This window comes from Microcaecilia unicolor, chromosome 3, assembly GCF_901765095.1.
Source record: "Microcaecilia unicolor chromosome 3, aMicUni1.1, whole genome shotgun sequence".
In the NCBI taxonomy this organism is placed as follows: domain Eukaryota; kingdom Metazoa; phylum Chordata; class Amphibia; order Gymnophiona; family Siphonopidae; genus Microcaecilia; species Microcaecilia unicolor.
This window is the reverse complement of record NC_044033.1, coordinates 296230471-296250743: the sequence shown is the minus strand read 5'-3', so window position 1 is coordinate 296250743 and position 20273 is coordinate 296230471. Positions and strand designations below refer to the sequence as shown.

The 20273-nt window shown below is 44.9% G+C and overlaps 1 protein-coding gene across 3 annotated transcripts in view; it reads left to right on the top strand.

Annotated features, from left to right (window-relative positions):
• The window catches only part of TNS2 (tensin 2), a 336420-nt gene that overhangs the window by 138240 nt on the left and 177907 nt on the right, over positions 1-20273 (top strand). For all 3 annotated transcript variants that reach the window (XM_030198195.1, XM_030198196.1, XM_030198194.1), the window contains exons 4-5: positions 7161-7199; positions 15107-15145. In XM_030198195.1, the coding sequence (XP_030054055.1) occupies positions 7161-7199; positions 15107-15145 (78 nt within the window). The remainder of the gene's footprint in view (positions 1-7160; positions 7200-15106; positions 15146-20273) is intronic.

Here is a 20273-nt window from a genome sequence, read left to right as displayed (position 1 = left end):
ATTTTTTTCTACCTTTGTTGTCTGGTGACTTTGTTTTTCTGATCATGCTGGCCCAGTATCTGATTCTGCTGCTATCTGTCCTCTTAACTCCGTTTCCAGGGCTTCCTTTCCATTTATTTCTTTACTTTCTTCCTTACTACTCATTTCTTGCTCTATATCTGTAAGTAAAAGCTGGGCCCTCCGCAGACTTGACTGTCCAGTGGATCTAGCTTCTGCCTATTTTCTCCATCCATGTGCAGTTTTTCTCCTCTCTTCCTTTTCCCTCATCTCACCTCCTTCCTCTCTCTTCCCTCCCCTCCATCCTCTCTCTTCCCTCCCCTCCATCCATGTCCAGCATTTCTTCTCTCTCCCTTCCCCTCCATCCATGTGCATCTCCTTCCTCTGTCTTCCCTCCCCTCCATCCATGTCCAGAATTTCTTCTGTCTCCCCTCCATCCATGTGCATCACCTTCCTGTCTTCCCTTCCCTTCCCTCCATCCATGTCCAACAATTCTCTCCCTGCCCTCCCCTCCATCCACCCATGTCCAGCAACTCCCCTGCCCTCCATCCATCTCTCCATCCATATCCAGCAATTCTCCTCTCCCTGGCTGCTCCCCTCCATCCATCCATATCCAACAATTCTCCTCTCTGTCCCCTGCCCTCCCCTCCATGTCCAGCAATTTCTCCTCTCTCCCTGGGCCCTGCCCTCCCATCCATGTCCATCCTTGTCCATCGATGCTCCTCTCTCCCCTTCCCTCCTCCATCCATCCATATCCAGCAATTCTTCTTCCTCCCCTCCCCTCCATGTCCAGCAATTTCTCCTCTCTCCCCTGCCCCCTTCCATCCATTCATATCCAGCAATTCTCCTCCCTCCCCTCCCCACCCCTCCATGTCCAGCAATTGCTCCTCTCTCCCCAGCCCTCCTGCTTCCATGTCCACCTGCCCGCCCTCTTCTTTGGTTTAAATCTTGTGCTTAAATTTACCTCCAACATCACAGCAGCTGCGAAGCGTCAGTGAAAGCGCTACTGCCGACGTCTCCCTGCCTTCCCTTCGCTCGTTCGTTCCCTCAGTGTCCCGCCTTCTTCTGACGTCATTTCCTTTCGAGGGCGGGACACTGAGAGGGAACGAATGAGCGAAGGGAAAGCTAGAGACATCGGGCAGCAGCGCTTTCACTGACGCTGCGCAGCTGCTGCAACGTCGGAGGTAAATTTAAATATAAGATTTAAATCCCCAGGGCAGCGTGGGTACCGGAGCAGGAAACCAAAGGCAGGGTTGCTGTCGGGCTCTGGGAGCTGAGGTAAGCGGCGAGGGTAAACATGGCACGGCGATGCCCTCCAGAGGTCGGCACCCTCCTGCCATGCTTACCTCGCTTACCGGGTTGGACTGGCCCTGCGTTTGAGTTTCCACATTGAGTGGAACATTTTCTTTGTTGTAGATTTCACTTGGCTCTCTAGTGTGAGATTTCAGTCGATTGTAACGCCGAGGATTTTCAGGCTATCTGAGATAGGGAGGGTGTAGTCTAGGGTGTTTATATTTGTGGGTTTGTTCACATTGTATTGGGATGAGAGGATGAGACAGTGTGTTTTTTCCGTGTTAATTGAAATGCATTTGCCCATGAGTTCATGATGTTCAAACTTAGATTTCGTTGGTGATTTCTGTCAGATCGTGTTTGTAAGGAATGTATATTGTGACATCGTTGGCATAGATGAAAGGGTTAAGGCCTTGGTTGGCTAAGGACTTGGCTAGTGGGGTCATCATTAAGTTGAAGAGGATCGGTGAGAGTGGTGATCCTTGAGGTACTCCGACAATAATATTGTCGCTACTCTTTTTGTGGACTTTGACATTTTACATTAGGAAGAACAGAGGTGACCCGAGAGAGTGGTTATGGACCCTGATAGAGTGAAATGCTGGCAGAGGAACTGCCCTGTGTGTCCATTGCCAGTTCTTCCCTAATTCAATCTTATATAAAATGGAAGCGAAGCAAGCATGCCCTAGGTCATCTTGCGATTTTTGCAGAATGCTGATAAGGCTCCTGGGAAATCATCAGATTCCAACAGAATACCAGCAGAGTTCATCTGAAAGAGAGTGAACTCTAAATACCAGAGAAGCTAATCGGGCTCTGCTGCTGATTCTGAAGCGTTGCCATGCAAACATTCCATCTAAGCCCCAGCACACTCCGATTGGGAATGCTTTGAATTTAGAGCAGATGTCAGCTTGGTGTGACTTGGGACATTCTCCACACAAAAAAGATGTAGCAAAATCCACTTCATGTAGAATAGAGATGACAAGGAGCAATATCCAAAGTATCATGCCCTTTGTAATGAGAAGAGAAAGCCCCAAGTTCTGCTCGGAGATGCATCTTCCTGTTGGTGTGATCACTGTGTAGTGAAGGATCTAGTCCTATTGTGCTATGCTACTTTTCCAGCTGACACTTGAATGAGTTTAATACCACCTTTTGTCTCCTAGCCCGAGCCTGGTGGTCAGTGCACCTTTGTTCTTTTTTAGTAACATGCACACTGTTTCATGCATGTGTTCAGGGTGTATCGATCTCCAGTATTGGAAAAGCAGGATTGGTGAGGCAGGACAGAATGAGGTGCACTAAAATAGCTCAGCTGCAAAAACCTGGAATGGAAGGCAACAGATGAAGTATATGCACAGTGAATAGGCAAAGAGAGAGGAAGGGTAAACAGAGCTGCTTATGTTTAGCAGTTCTTTGGAGCAGGGTGTGGGCTGTGGGGTGGGGGGGGGGGGTGATACTTCCTCCCCTCTCACAGTTTTCAGCTGCATTGTTGAAATAGGGGCAGTGGACCTGTTTTGCAAGTGGCAGCCTCAGTTCGGACAGTGCCCACTTTGTTCTGTGAGTAGCTATGTAGGGCACTGATCATTCAGGCAGGCATTTTTATCTGCATTTCATACACCCATGTTGTCGTGGTGCATAACGTTTAACTGATAATTTGCACATGTGCCTGTGGTGGTTTACAGCCAAACATGGTAGCACAGTTCATCATCTGATTGCGTCTACCTTGCATCCTCCAATATTTGCATAATTGTATAGACAGCACTCAGGGGGCAATAAAATCCTTTTCCTATGAACGGAGAGAGTGACCAAGTCTGAGGGCCCCATGCTCAAAGCAAACCAGGTTTGCAACGTTTCATTTAGACTGGCTTTAGCCAGTCTAAATGAAACGTTTTTCTGCGTGCAATGCACAGAGGCTTTTGGCCACTGCTTTTACTGTGCATGAAAGCAGTGATTGAAAGTCCCATGTTAATGAGCTCTTAAGTATTAAAATTAACTCATTAGCAATTCCAATGCACAGAGAAATGGCTCACGCAAAACCCCAACGACCAAAAGCTGTCGACATTTCTTGAGCTGTTGATAGTGTCCGGTTAACCCAAATAAGACGAAGGTTCTCTGGTTTAAAAATCCGGGTGTTGTAGAACCTTCTTCAATAGTTTTGTTTAGTGACAAAGTTTTACCAGTTGAGTCTGAGTCCAGAATATTAGGAATTATTCTTGTTCATCTCTGACTTATGGTCCCCAAATTAGTCAATTGTGGTGGAAAACAATCTTTAAATTAAGATGAGTGTGGCTAGTAAGATTGTTTTTCAATCAAGGTGCATTTTGCACGTTTGGTCCAAATAATGATACTGCCACATTTGGACTATTGTAATACTCTTTATTTATGTTTGCTTTCTAAATATTTAAGAAAGCTTCAACTTATTAAAAATGCCGCAGTTAGATTAATTTTCAAACTTAACAAGTTCACCAGTATTTCTGGTTACACAGCAAAATTGCATTGACTTCCTGTAAGTGATCGTATTTTATTTAAAACAGCTTGTCTGTTATTTCAGATTATTTCTGAGTTTCTGGTAAATACAGTTTCTGTGACATTATTTGGATTTTCATCGCGTTTGCATGACCAATTGACTCTCTGTCCTCCCACTTTTCTAAAAGTTTGCTTTTTGAAAATGGTTCATATATTTTCAATTAACAGAGTGCCTTTTTTTCATATAAGGATTGGACAAAACTACCTGAAATTCAGGAAATAATTAAAGATCTGTTTTTTTTTTTTTTAATGATCATAACCACTATGTTGCTGACCTTGATTGATGAGGTTGATTGTTTTATTTGTTTTATTTTCCTTTGTGTTTTATACTTTTACTGATCTATTTTCATTGTAACTTTTAGATGGATTTCTCCTTTTGTGTACACCACGTTGAATTCTTTTCAGGTGAAACAGTGGTCACACTACTACTACTTATCATTTCTATAATGCTACAAGGCATACGCAGCGCTGTACACCATACACAAAAAAGACAGTCCCTGCTCAAAGAGCTTACAATCTAGATAAGACAGGCAGACAGACAGACAGAACAATTAAGGGTAAGGGAATAAAGAGGTGAGAATAAAAGGATAGGGCAAGCGAGCAGTGGTTAGGAGTCAAAAGCAGTGGTAAAGAGGTGGGCTTTAAATTTGAACTTGGAAACAGCCAAAGAGGGGGCTAGACGTACAGGCTCGGGAAGTCTATTCCAGGCGTGAGGTGCAGCAAGATAAAAGGAGCGGAGTCTGGAATTAGCAGTAGAGGAGAAGAGGACAGATAAGAGAGATTTATCAACAGAACCGAGTACCCGAGGGGGGGTGTAGGGAGAGACAAGAGTGGAGAGGTACTGGGGAGTGGCAGAGTGAATGCACTTACAGGTCAATAAGAGAAGTTTGAATTGAATGCAGAAATGGATAGGGAGCCAGTGAAGTGACTTAAGGAGGGGGCTAATGTGAGCATAGCGACTTTGGTGGAAAATGAATCACGCAGCAGAGTTTTGGACTGATTGAAGAGGAGAGAGATGGCTAAGAGGGAGGCCGGTGAGAAGCAGGTTATAACAATCAAGACAAGAGGTGATAAGAGTGTGGCTAAGGGTTCTGGTAGAGTGCTCAGAGATGAAGGGACGGATTTTGCTGATGATATTAACATTGATTTTGCTGGAATCTGCAGATGACGCTTTCACTAGGGCCTCCTTCATTCATTATTTATATACCGCTTAGACCCAAGCAGATTACAGTTTTAATTTTACAGGTATTGGGTCTGTCCCTAGTGGGCTCACAGTCTAATTAGTACATTGTCCTACTGTTGTACCTGGGGCAACGGAGGGTTCAGTGACTTTCCCAGGGTCACACGGAGCTGCAGAGTGAATTGAACCCGGTTCCCCAGGATCTTAACCCACTACTGACTATCAGGCAGCAGCAGGAATCAAACCAAGTTCCCCAGGTTCAAAACCCACTACACTGACCATTAGGCCACTCCTCCACTCCTCTCCCAAGGGGCAGGAGACACGATATTGTTATGTCCTTTGCATGTGCAGGTTAATGTTTTGAAAACTCTCAAGATGGAGATCCAAGAGAGAAAAGAGTGCTCAGCCATAAAATTACTTTTAGGAAGGACAAAGTGGAAAGATTCATTTTTCCTTAGAATAGAAATAGTTTCCCTTTGCACAAGTGACAACTGGCAGCTTTGGGTGCATGACAAACAGTAGTGTGGAAGAAACAAAACGAATGACAATGAAAAAGAACCTTATATATAAAATATCCTTTAATAGTTCCAACAAGGGATGATACACAATATAATAACTCAGCTACAAATGGTAGTGGCTTAAAGGATAAGGCTTGACACGTTTCGGCAAAGATGCCTGTGTCAGGAGTCATATAATCCAATGAATATGTCACATAAGTGTAGTTGTGAGCTTCTAAAGATGGTAATTAAAAACAGTACTAACATTAAGGAGCACTTCAATGTAAGCTATCGGCTGTAAATACAATGAGCTCTGTGGGCATAATATAACTAGGCTATCATCCTTGCATTCAGAAAGGAAATACAGATCCCACATTCCATGAGAGTGGGAAGTGAAATTGATCACTAGAGCACTACTTTGCTGGAAGGGCTTGGGTGCATCATGGGTCAGCGGTGCATGACTGTTATATGACTATTATATGACTATTAGATTGTAAGCTCTTTGAGCAGGGACTGTCTCTCTTTGTGAAATTGTACAGCGCTGCGTAACCCTAGTAGCGCTTTAGAAATGTTAAGAAGTAGTAGTATATGTGTGGTGTCAGCGGGGAGGTTGCTGTGACAGATGTGTAGCGCTGTCACCAGGTAGAAATTCACCTGTCTTGTCAGAATGAAGAGGTGCTGATAGCTCTGGCAGTCAAAACGAGTATGGCTGTGGATCAACTACTACAGACATGTAGTTGTTTCCTGGCACTGCACTTTTTCCCAAACTTTTTCTTGCATGGGTCCTTGTTTTTCTGTGAAACATTTTCTTTTCCAAAAGTAGCAAGAAATGAAGGGTTTGGTTACTAGTCACTATTTTGTCCTATCTGCCTTCCCCCCTCCCCCTGCCACCCATTTGTTCCCAATACTTTGGATAATGACAGTTGACTGTGAGCATATAAGTAGTGGCATCTGGGTCATGTCTACTCAAACGCCAAAACGCAGAACAGCATGGGATGGAGAAGGAACTGGGAGTCTTCAAAACCTGAAACTCAGGGAACTGAGAGCAGTCCTAGGAGGGACAGAGAAAGTTGGGGGGGGGGGGGGGTAGGGTGGCTCAATCCGTCCTCCTTTTTCTGGAGCCATATGGTAACCCTAGGGGGGGGGGGAACTATGAAAAGACTTTCTGTCTCATGCTGGGCCCTGCCTGAGAGAGAAGGGTGGACAAGTCATCTGTTTCTATTTTTATATATAGAGAGAGAGAGCCTAGCCCTTCTTCCAGGCCTGACTGTAGTGTGTTGCTGTACCATGAATTAGGGCTCTGTGTAACATGAAGGCCCACCAAAGCAAAAAAAAACACACGCCCCTGCCTTTTCTCCTTTTTTTAAGGTAAGAGCTCTACTGTAACAGGGAGCTCACTGTGCCTGGGTTTGGAGAACCCCCCTCCTGCTAGCAGGGAGCAGGGGGGGCAGTCTGGGTGTAGCCTTCCTCCTGGACTCTGTTGTGTAATTGCACCAGTCATGGTGCTAGGAGCAGTGGCCCTTTTCTCCCTTGGCACGGAGAGAGCTTCAGGAGGTCATGTGCCAGTGTCTTATATCTACTCTGCTTGAGGAGTTCTTTACTTCAGTGCCCTGGTTTCTCACAGTTGCCTGCAGACAGTCCTCATGGTTTTTCTGATCCTTTGACCTTTTTTTCCCCAGGTATCATCTGCCTGTCATCCACCACCCCCAGCTGAACTGGTAAGTGCCAAACTGAATCTTTTGAAAACCTGTTTGAAAGCAGTTGAAGAATTATTGCATGTTGTGATTGGTCAGCACTTGATGCAGTCCTTTTGGGCACAAATGAATGCATCACAAGCTGATAACCAATGACAACTTTAGCAATGCTTGTGGACGTCATAACGGCATGCTTGGAGTTTGTTTCAGTTCGAATTGCTTCAGCTGAGCACAGGGAAAGAAAGGAGAAAAGAGGTTTTTAAAAGGGTCTGGCACAACAAAAGATTCCTCCAACTTTATCAAGGCAGATGTTTTGCAGATACAGATGTGATTTGCATTTGGTTTTCATGGAGGTCAGATCTCAGATTGCAGATCCCGTGACTGAAATACCAGATGTGAATCCTCAAAGAAGGCTCCTGGGAAGTGGCCCGATTCATTTGGAGTTCTTGATCTTTTATTATATTTTTATCAAATTTTTCACAATCAATCATGTGTGACTGACTATAGGAATTTATTGAAAAAAAAAAGAAGAAGAAACTGATCTGTTTATTATGCCTTTTGTGGAAGTTTTGAAAATTCCAGCAGGAGCAGCTATTTGTCACTTTGTTTTCCCAAGATCTTTCATATGTGGGATGCTGGTGTACGCTGCAGGAGCCGTGTGCCCTCCTGTACCACCATGTTTTGTGTGGCTTGTCTGTGTAACAGTAATCAGGGAAGGAGTGCTGTGTAGTGGAACTGCCCTGTATCACTCACACCAGTGTAAATGACACACTGGTATTGACTGAATTATCACTGCATGCCAACTATCTTTGCAGTACTCCATCCAGCTGTGCCAGGATGTGGGTATAAGGATGCCTAGGATGAAGCATTCTCTGTAATCTGCCTTCGTTTATAGGGGGACTGGGCTTCTACTCTTCTCCCAAAAGAGTGGAAAAAAAAAAAAAAAAAAAGCAAAACTCAGCACCTCAGTAAAGAGGTGTGGAGCTTATGTATTAGAAAGATTTAGGGACGCATGCACTGCAAAAAACTGGATACTTACAAAATAAAATATAAGGAAGCCTAACTCACAGCACTTCAACTGCTTGCGTATGGAATAAAAATATTCCAAACATGAATCCTCTATCTTTATGAGCCTCCAGCTAGCCTGACCCCTTAGCTTTCATCAGGGTCTCACAGGGACTGAAGGCAAACCCAACTGCCTGGCGACCTATGAAAAGTGTCCATGTGCAGTTTATTTGTATCATGGATGTCCTTGATGGCTAAAACTGTATACACTAGGGTAAATTCAGTAAATGGTGCTCCAAGTTAGGCGCTGGGATAATGCTTGCTAAGCGTAAATTCTATAAAGAAGACAGTTCTGTGCCTAACTTTTAAGTGAGAGCATTTATGCCTGCCAAAGGCAGGTGTAAACTCACGACTAACTACTGTCAGGCGTGAAAATTGAAGTATTTTATAACTCTGTGACTAGATCCTGGGAATGCCAAGACCCACCCATGTCCCTCCCTTGGCCATGCCCCTTGGGAGTTACACGTGAGATGAATTAGGCTCGCAGGTTATAGAATACAAGTGCAGAGCAGCTATGTGTGTAACCGGTAATTAGTGCTAATTAATGCTTTAGGCCAATTATCACTAATTTAGCCAATTAGTTTATGCATGTATCTGAGATCCACACCCAAAATTGTATGTATAAGTTTGGGCGACCTGTACAGAATTTGGGGGACTGTGTGCTGTGCCCCTCGCTATTAGTTTCTGTTAAAAAGGAACTTGCTCATGCTGACCGTCAGTGAGGGCTAACTTCATGTAGAATTCCAGTTTTCTGCACCCAGGAAAGGGGAGCAGACATGGGGACAGGTTTTAAAAAAATGGTTATACTAAAGGGTAAGAATTTGGTCCAGTGGTAGTCCTTCATTCTGTAATATAGAGGATTAGGCTTTAATTCCCATGTCATGTGGCTTCTGCTCCCTGAATGGGGGGGGGGGGGGGGGGGGGGGTTGCTGCAGGGACATAGTTCACAGCCCCTGGGGTGAAGGGAGGCCCAGTCATTGCACAGCAGTGACATCTAGTGGCCAGAATTAGGCTCTGGAGTGAACTATGTTTTGTGGCCCCTGAGGATGAGTATTAAAAAAAAAAAAAGACCCAAAAAACCCCTCCCTCCAGGCAGTTGCGAATGAAAGTTCTTGACATCACGGCCTAGTAGAGGCCGATTCTCATTAAGCTGGAAGCCAGAAGGATTGGCAGGCTGAAAAAAAAATAGAACTGTTTGGTCCAAATGATTGTACTACTGCCACATTCATTTAACTAGTTACCATGGCCTGCCCTGCTCAGGAGAAGGTAGTACATTGTAGTAACGGAATTCTGTCAACAGCCTAGAACCTGTTATACTTAACAAGCTCTTTTGGGAAATCGGTCCCTTTTCAGTGTTATCTGTGCAGTGTGTGCTTCTTCCTTTGTCAAGCTGTTTCTTTGTAGTAGTGTTGTCAATTTCACGGAGGGCAACTCAAAACAAGCTGATCCAGTCCTGGTTTTGTCCCATTGCATGTATAGATTTGTAGTTCTGATTTACCTTAGAAAAGTAGGACTACATTTCCATGCATGCAGTGGGACAAACTCACGTTTTGCTCAGCCCATCTATGATAATCTGGAATTGTCTAATCACCTTCTGTAAAATTAACTGAAAATTGTACTCAAAAGACACACTAACCTGTTAACAAAAAAAAAGAGAGAAACTGAATTTTATTTATGTATTTTCCAAATATAAAGAATTTGTTTAGTGAAGTTTAATTAATTAAATAGTTATTGGTTAATTGTTCAATTGCTTCATAAGTTAAAAAATATAGAATTAATGCCTGAAATAGTACATTATGGATGGAGCGGTAAACTCAGGGAGATCCAGTCCAATTTTTGCCCCATTGCCTAATGGGATTATAGCCAATAACATAAGAAAAGCCATGCTGAATCCAGATCAAGCCCAGCATCCTGTCTCCAACAGTGGCCTGTGTGGGGTGGAAGTACCCAACAGATCCCAAAAAGCTCATAGCTCATTTCCTGGGATAAGCGATGGCTCTCCAAAGGCTGCGTGGCTATGATTATTATTATTATTGTTGTTGTTAAATTCAGATGTTCTCATTGGATTCCCTAAGAAAACCTGTAGGGGCAACATTTTGCCAAACTAGAGCACTGCATTAATGACTTTATAATAAGAATACTAAAAGGAAACTTCAAAACCACCCAGGAACGTAAAACCTTTGAAGTTAAAATTGATTACATATTTTGAAATCCACCAGGTGGGATCTGGGTTTCCTATCACATTATAAACCACAAAATTATACTGCTTATCACCCATCCATCTCGCCCCATTTCTCTTCCCCCCACCCCCTCCACCCACTCTTACCTTTTCACAGGAGACTATCATTGGAATGCTTTTATTTTTCACATATATATTCTGATATATTACTACTACTACTACTACAAATAATTTCTATAGAACTACCAGTCGTACGCAGCGCTTCACAGTTGAACATGAAGAAAAGACAGTCCCTGCTCAAAAGAGCTTACAATCTAAATCAGGACAGACAGACAGGACAAATAAGGGATAAGGGTAGGACAGACAGATAGGACACATAGGGAAAAGGGACTATTGAAGAGAGGAAGACAAGATAAAGGTTACGAGCAGGTGTCAGGTTAGGAATTAAAAGCAGCATCAAACAGGTAGGCCTTTAGCCCGGATTTGAAGGCGGCCAGGGATGGAGCTTGACGTAATGGTTCAGGAAGCAGATATATGTCCTCATCTGCTTATTTCTGATCTGAAGAAGGTATTGCTTTCAAAAGCTAATTTAAAAGAATATATTAAGTTAGTCCAATAACAAAGGTATCATCTTATTTTCTTTGATTTGTTTTATTTCTAATTAATACCTAAGAAAAATCAAAACTATCAATGCAGGCATGTAATGGGGCAAAACCAAGAATGGTGTGTTGATCTGTGGTGAGGTGGTAAATTATTCATCACAGAATCTCAACACATCTTGTTTGAGGAGAACTGTCCTGCCTCTGATGTTGGAAAGCTGAAGGTGGACAAAGACATGGGGCCGGACGGGATCCACCCCAGAATACTGAGGGAGCTCAGAGAGGTTCTGGCGGGTCCTCTTAAAGACTTGTTTAATAAATCCTTGGAGACGGGAGAGGTTCCGAGGGATTGGAGAACGGCGGAGGTGGTCCCTCTTCACAAAAGTGGGGATAGGGAAGAAGCTGGAAACTACAGGCCGGTAAGCCTCACTTCGGTTATTGGAAAAGTAATGGAAGCCATGCTGAAGGAAAGGATAGTGAATTTCCTGGAAGCCAATAAGTTGCAAGATCCGAGACAACATGGTTTCACCAAAGGGAAATCGTGCCAAACGAATCTCATTGAATTCTTTGACTGGGTGACAGGAGAATTAAATCAAGGACGTGCTATGGACGTCATCTACTTAGATTTCAGCAAGGCTTTCGACACGGTTCCCCAAAGGAGGCTCTTAAATAAACTAGACAGCCTGAAGATAGGACCCGAAGTGGTGAACTGGATTAGGAACTGGTTGACAGACAGACGCCAGAGGGTGGTGGTGAATGGAGTTTGCTCGGAGGAGGGAAAGGTGAGTGGTGGAGTGCCTCAGGGATCGGTGCTGGGGCCAATTCTGTTCAATATATTTGTGAGAGACATTGCTGAGGGGTTACAAGGTAAGGTTTGCCTTTTTGCGGATGACACCAAGATTTCCAACAGAGTGGACACCCCGGAGGGTGTGGAAAACATGAAAAAAGATCTGAAGAAACTAGAAGAATGGTCTAACGTTTGGCAATTAAAATTCAATTCGAAGAAATGCAAAGTGATGCACTTGGGGAGTAGAAATCCAAGGGAGACGTATGTGTTAGGCGGGGAGAGTCTGATAGGCACGGACGGGGAGAGGGATCTTGGGGTGATAGTATCTGAGGACCTGAAGGCGATGAAACAGTGCGACAAGGCGGTGGCAGTAGCTAGAAGATTGCTAGGCTGTATAGAGAGAGGAGTGACCAGCAGAAGAAAGGAGGTTTTAATGCCCCTGTATAAGATGTTGGTGAGGCCCCACCTGGAGTATTGTGTTCAGTTTTGGAGGCCGTATCTTGCAAAGGATGTTAAAAAAATGGAAGCACTGCAAAGAAAAGCTACGAGGATGGTATGGGATTTACGTTCTAAGACGTATGAAGAGAGGCTTGCTGACCTGAACATGTACACCCTGGAGGAAAGGAGGAACAGGGGTGATATGATACAGACGTTCAAATATTTGAAAGGTATTAATCTGCAAACGAATCTTTTCCGGAGATGGGAAGGCGGTAGAACGAGAGGACATGAAATGAGATTGAAGGGGGGCAGACTCAGGAAAGATGTCAGGAAGTATTTTTTCACGGAGAGGGTGGTGGACGCTTGGAATGCCCTCCCGCGGGAGGTGGTGGAGATGAAAACGGTAACGGAGTTCAAACATGCGTGGGATATGCATAGAGGAATCCTGTGCAGAAGGAATGGATCTTCAGAAGCTTAGCTGAAATTGGGTGGCGGAGCAGTTGGGGGGAAGAGGGGGTGGTGGTTGGGAGGCGAGGATAGGGGAGGGCAGACTTATACGGTCTGTACCAGAGCCGCTGATGGGAGAGGGGGTGGTGGTTGGGAGGCGAGGATAGGGGAGGGCAGACTTATACGGTCTGTACCAGAGCCGCTGATGGGAGGTGGGACTGGTGGTTGGGAGGCGGGAAATACTGCTGGGCAGACTTATATGGTCTGTGCCCTGAAAAGGACAGGTACAAATTCAAGTTAAGGTATACACATATGAGTTTGTCTTGGGCAGACTGGATGGACCATGCAGGTCTTTTTCTGCCGTCATCTACTATGTTACTATGTTACTATGTATCATCCCTCTTATCTGGGTCACTTGATATGGCAGCCTGTTGGATGAGTCTGTGTGTCTGGAACTCTAGACTGAATGCCTTGCAGTTGCCTGCTTGAGGGAGCCTCCCTCTCTCCAGCACACAAGAACTGCATGTGACTTGGCCAGGTCTCTGTCCTGTGATCTGGTTCTGTTGTGGGCTCTGCGTTGTCCTTGTAACCCTGTGATCCTTAGTCAGGAAGCGGTAGAGCAGGTGCTTCCTGTGGAGGAGATGGCTTGACAGTACTTCATGTTTCCTCCCTCTCTCCCCAACCACGCAGGGCTTCCTGCTGCTAGCTGAGTCCTATGGCAGGTGGAGCCAAGGTTTTCTCATTATCTTTTGAGATAATGTAGATATTGATGCATAATTTTGCTTTTTGATTTAGAAGCAGTTATAAGTAATTTACTCCTCCCCCTTCCACCCTTTTAACTACATAGGATGATGTAAAGAGTTTGTGTTATTTTATGTTATTGTGATATGTGAACCACTTTGTGCCTTAGGGCGTAAAGCAGTATATCAAGTTAATAAATCAAATTGAATGTTGAAAACCAGTTTGGGTCACCTATTTCCTTCTTACTCCCATTTTCCCTACTTTCTGTACCTGCTGTCTCTTACCAGTCCCGCCCTTACCCTTCCTACCCATGTCTCCTCCCTTGGTCCTTTCCTCATACTGCGCTATCAAGTTGCAGATAGCATTGGCTGGGGAGGCGCATCTCCGGGAGGTCGGAGATGATGTCACTGGGCCCCTCTAACACAATCATGTGGGAATTTCTGCTGCAGCTTCTCTTCTAGTACTGGGCAGTAAACTTGGTTTTCAAGCACCCAGAGGGACCTTAGCATGCATCTGCAGGTATTTGAGTGGGGAGGGTTGAGAGAGAATTGAAGCCATTTACCCCCTAATTCTCTTGTCTTACATTCATATTAAAATTGTGCATGTAAACGATTAGGATACTGGCAGTTATGTGGGCAACTTAATTGGTAAATTAGGAGCTAAGTAGCACTAGCAACTAGAAATCGCTGATAATTGGAATTAATTGATACTGATTTTCACTTACGCTTAAAATTGCACTTAGTCATTATTCTTAGTAACTTAGTACTTCAGATCTATAGTGTCTAACTGAAATGGGGACATGCATGTGGGAGGGGCATAAGCAGGTCAGGGGCATGCCAAACCTTCACGCACTAAGCTTATGGAATCTTGTCGGTTACATTTAGTCACGAACATTTACACAATCTGTTGACATGGCTTATTAAGTGGTTGCACCTAAATGCCCACCTAGCTAGTATTCTATAATGGCAATTTATGCAAGTAATTGTCAATAAGGAATTCATGCTTAGTGAGCAGCATCTTAGCATCTAACTTTGGGTGACCTGCAATTTTCCCCTTAATGCCATACTCATCCTTTGCATGACTGTGAAGCAATATATTTTAAGACTGGAAGTACTGATCCTGCAGTACTGCCACACACCCCTGCACAGGATCCATAGCCAGCCATGGCAGTGAGGACGGGAGGGAAATCAGCAGCTCCACGTGGTCAGGTCTGGGAATGGCATTCTGAACAATAATCCTAGTTTTGGTCTGCTGCCTGCAAATGTTTGTACTGAGGAAGCCCAGAAGGCTTAGAGAAGAGCCCAGGACAGGGCTATGATGAGCCTTTCATGGCTTAGAGTTAACTGCTGCCACTTATCTCTTTAAACTTCCTTTCTTCTCCTCCTCCTCCTTTTTGTCATTCTCAGTTCTGCTCTGTTTTCTCTCTTTCTAATTCTTCTTCCCTCCCCTTCATCCGCCTCCTCCGATCCGATCCGCATGTCATGTCACCCCGCTCCCTCTCATGCTCTGAGATAGAGGTGGGTGGTGAGAGCAGGAATCCAGGCTTCAGCTGGCGACCCCTGGGCTGTCTGGCCCCTTGCCCAAGCCTGGCTGTTCAGGAAGAGGTTTGGCTCTGCAGTTTGTGCTGCCCTCAGTCCCTCTCTTAAGTCTGTTTTCTCTCTTTCCCACATGCCAGAGGCGGAGGACAGCCCCAGCACGCCACATTGAGCACTTGGTAAGTCTATGTCAAACGCTATTATTACTACTTATCATTCTTATAGTGCTACCACTAGGGATCGGCACCTAGAAAAATTTCAATTTATGTTTGTGTGTGGGGGAGGAGGGGGTATTCTTGTAGAAACAAATGTTGTTAAGAGTGTACTCACAGTGCATGCTCTTTTCTTGATAGATACACAGGTGAGTTAACATGCATGTGCATTCTGTCAGGGAAGAATGCACAATCTTAAAGTGTGTGCTCTTGTCAGAAAATGACATTTGTTTCAAGCGACAGCCCGCCCCTAGATTATGCAGCACTGTGCAGACACATAAGATACAGTCCCTACCCCACAGAGCTTACAGTCTAATCAAGGTAAATGTACTGAATCATCACCCTCTTTCTCTGTGTGGTGACAGCAGGTATAGGCCCGGCAAGAGGTTCCTGTGGAGATGGACAGCAGAGTGTCTTCACTAATTGAGTTTATACTGGGGCTGTGGAACTGAGGGGAGGTGGGGAGAAAGGGGTTTTCCCCCATCCTAGGCTGCTGTTTACCCAGCCGCCTTATCCTCCTTTGTCCTCTTTGCATATATTAGAGTTAGTGTTCTGCAGAGGAAATTCTTTCCCAGTCTGCTGTGGAGATGTCGTGCAAGTCACTTCAAAATAGTTTACATATTTTGTGTCATCTTTAATCCCTTCGGGGTCATGGCAGGAATCGGAGCACTTCAGAAATGAGCACACAAGCACCTCTGGGCTTGATAGGAATCCAGCTGTTGCTGGTGTCAGAGGGGGAAGCAGTAACATTGCTGGCACAGAATCGGGGCCCTCTGGTATGCCTAAAACACACAGATTTAAGGAAAATACAACTGTGATAAAAGCAGTAGCTAATCAGGTTTAATTAGATTGAGGCAGAGGATGTTTTAAGGGGCATGAGCAGAGCAACATGAAGAGTTGATGACTTGAATCAAGATAGGTGGACTCCGAAGTCAGACACAGAATCTGTGGCAGAACCTGGAGTCAGAAGGAAATTTTTGCCCCCAATATCCAGTCTGCAGTGGTCAGGTGTTGTTTTTTTTTTGTTGTTGTTGTTTTGTTAAACACTGTTAGGGTCTTTTTTATATCTACATATTCAACTCCTGTATCTGGATACTGATTGATGCTGCTTATCCAGGTACTGCCGATGTTCAGACTGGTAGCCAGATAGGTAACCGGATAAAATTAGGGCAGCCTTTTTTTTTTTCTTTCCTAACTTTATCCAGGCAGTTACCTGGTTACTGGACTAAATATCACCACTAACCAAGTAATTTCCAACTCTGCCCAAGCTCCGCCCCTGGACCGTCCTGGTAGTACCTGGATAGCACTGAGGTGGCCTAACCAGATATTCAGTGGCATTATTCATATAATGCCTCTTAAAATCACGTATGGACCCGATCAGCGGAATTTATCTGGGTAGGAGCCACTGAATATCAAGCCCTTGATGTTTTCTTGACCCATAAGCATATGCTTTAACCAGTATTCGGCGTCATCGGTGGTTCAGAGTAGAATTCAGTAGTCTTAGCTGTGACCATCCTCACTGTACAGGAGACCAAAAGTCTAGTCTTTTGCTGGAAGAGAGGTCGAGGTATTCAATGGAGCTTGGGCTGAAATCTTAGGTCCCATAATTGTAAACTGGGGCCTGCTGAAGAATAAGGAGAAGCCAACCAGACTCCCAAAGGGGGAGGGACTGTGTACATCATCAGAAGTTGTTGTGCACGTACAGTAATTTACAGTGACCACATATGGATTATAATTTTGTAACACACTTTGATGCTTTCTGGTGATCCAATTGCAGATGCTTGCCAGTCCGTGAGCTGCTACCAGAGCAGACCAAACTGAGAAGAGCCACGCATAGTTCTATAGCCCTCGAAATGTAAACACCAACCACATTTATTCTAAGGCAAAGAAGGAATCAGTGTGTCTTGAAGAACTGGCAATAAGTGGTAACCCAGAGTCCATGACATGCCCTGCATGGGCAGGGTGACCCTAGATCCAGGTCATATGTAGCTTTTGGATCTGTAACCTATCAGGGTGCTGATGGGCCGATGATCAGGAGAAAATGAAGGTGCTAGAGGCTATTAGCGTCATACTAGCGCCTGCGTTTTCTAACGCCCCATGATCAGAGTCTCCGAGCACATGAAACAACGTCCTCGCAGAATGAAAATGCATGCAAAACAGGGCTCTTAACGCAAGTAGCATTCAAATGCATGCTAAATGTATTCCTCCCCAATGATTAGCGAGCAGCAAGCCAAACATTGGTGTGCTGTCCATGGCAAACCCTTCACCAACTCAGAACTGGCGTTAGGGTTTGCAGATCATTGGGGAAGAATAGTGAACCTTGTCCAGCATGCATTTGCATGCTAGCAGGCCCCCCCCCCCCCCCCCCCCAGCAGGAGCAGGAACCCTGACTCCCCCCCACCCAGCGACACAGTGCCTGGAGGTCCAGCCCCCCCAACCCCCTGATACATAAGAAACTCCCTTTTATGGCGTGAAGCCTGCCCAGCGCATCCCAGGATGCACTGGGCAGGGCTGGGTGCCATAATTTTCGAGATGGCACTGCTGGAAGAGGAAGGAGTCTACCTCCCTCCTCCAACAAAGGTAGAGGCAGGGAAGAGGACCACTAGAGCACCAGTTCAGGGAGGGGGCTTAATTTGCGCCCCACTGGGCCACCAGGGCTTTTCTTGGGGGGATGCTGGGGGGGTTAGGGGGGGCTGGAGATCCACCTGATCTCCAGTTCCCCCTCGAACTTGGGTCACGGGGACTGGAGGTCTGCCAGAACTCCAGCCCCCATGTCGCTGGTTCAGCGTGAGTTTTGGTGGGGGCACTAGGCCACCAGGGCTATGCTGTTTGGGGTCTGGTGGTCCCATGGACCTCCAGCCCATGTGTTTGACAGGTCTGGGCTTTTGATACTTTACCCTATGATCAGACATGATAGTGTACATTAATTTGCATGGTATTATCTCTGATCATAGGGGCAGTAAAGCCCTGTGCTGTTCCAGCATTATTTTTAGAGCGCTGTTTGGAACAGTGCGGGGCTTTCGATCATCTGGGCATGAGTTAGGAAGGAGCAAGATTACTCCTCATCCTGGGACTGACTGACCTGTTCTTTGCTATTTGGAGCCTGCAGGCATGCACATGTGAATTCCGGAATATTCCACAGAAAAGCTGACCTATCTGACATCGTCTCACATAACTTGTACAATGTAACCCATAACCAAGTTGTTAACAAATGTATTTCCATTATTCATATCTTATTGTAAGCCACACTGAGCCCGCAAAGAGGTGGGAAAAATGTGGGATACAAATGCAATAAATAAATAAATAAATAAAAATCGTGTGATTATCCTCTGTTACAATAGAAAGGCACCGCTGGTGTTCAGGGACTGCCATTTTTCATTTTAAAAACAAAAAAATATAAAACTAATCTGATTTGATATAAAGCTGGAGTGTGTTGCATGCAGTCCAAGCAGCTGTGAAATACTTAGAGCAGATGGAGATCTTCATTCATGGCCCTTAGCTCTTGTGAGACAGCCAGGCACTGGACCATATGATAAGCAGCAGCCTACGCTGTAACAGTTTCTTCAGCGGGTAGGAAGTACTAGCCTAGCTGACAGGTGGGCCCTTGAGTATAGGAGCACAAATGGGTCACTTGTAAGGATGAGATGAGTACAAGCCAGGAGCAATGGCTGGTATGGAGCCAGGGGTTTTCAGGAGGGAGAGAGAACACAGATAATTAAAAAAAAAAAAGTGGCAAAAGTCAGCAAGTCATAATTCTGGTTGCCAGGAAGAGCCAGTTTTATGAGGTCTACAAGAGGTCAGATGATTTGTTGTGTTTATTTGTCCTAAAAGTGGATAAAAATAGTTTTTTTGGATATTGGAGCTGCATGCCCCTGACAGACATTGATATGTGTGTATACGTAAAGAAAAAATGGGGCAATTGTTTGAGCCAATGATCAAAAAAATGGGGGAGCATAAACAATTTTGTAACTGGTCTTCTGAGGTTTTTTCCTACCCACAAGGATAGAAGTAATTGAGATCAGAGGTTTTATTACTGTGAAGTGTAAATATTTTTTTAAAAATATAAATATTTATTTATTACAGTTGTACCTCACACTTTTCCACTCATAGCAGGCTCAATGCGGCTTACATAGTAATAGGATTACAAAGTAAAGTGTAGAGAAAACAGGCTAATCTTAGCAGAGTAGTGGAGATGTGTAGATAGGCAATAATATGAGGAGAAGGGGTAAAGGAGGTAGGAGGAGGTGCTAGTTTTAGGTTAAATAGAGATAATCAGAGGAAAGGTCAGGGTGAGTATAGAGGGGGGAAAATGAAAGGAGGTGTGTAAGTATTTCACAGCTGCTTGGACTGCATGCAACACACTCCAGCTTTATATCTAGTTTGTCAGGATGTCTTATACAGGGGCATGAAAACCTCCTTTCTTCTGCTGGTTACTCCTCTCTCTATACAGCCTAGCAATCTTCTCGCTACGGCCACCGCCTTAAGGCGACAAAACAGTGCGACAAGGCGGTGGCCGTAGCAAGAAGATTGCTAGGCTGTATAGAGAGAGGAGTAACCAGCAGAAGAAAGGAGGTTTTAATGCCCCTGTATAAGACGTTGGTGAGGCCCCACCTGGAGTATTGTGTTCAGTTTTGGAGGCCGTATCTTGCGAAGGATGTTAAAAAAAATGGAAGCGGTGCAAAGAAAAGCTACGAGGATGGTATGGGATTTGCGTTCCAAGACGTATGAAGAGAGACTTGCTGACCTAAACATGTATACCCTGGAGGAAAGGAGGAACAGACGTTCAAATATTTGAAAGGTATTAATCCGCAAACAAATCTTTTCCAGAGATGGGAAGGCGGTAGAACGAAAGGACATGAAATGAGATTGAAGGGGGGGCAGACTCAGGAAAGATGTCAGGAAGTATTTTTTCACGGAGAGGGTGGCGGACGCTTGGAATGCCCTCCCGCGGGAGGTGGTTGAGATGAAAACGGTAACGGAGTTCAAACATGCGTGGGATATGCATAAAGGAATCCTGTGCATAAGGAATGGATCCTCAGAAGTTTAGCTGAAATTGGGTGGCGAAGCAGGTGAGGGGAAGAGGGGTTGGTGGTTT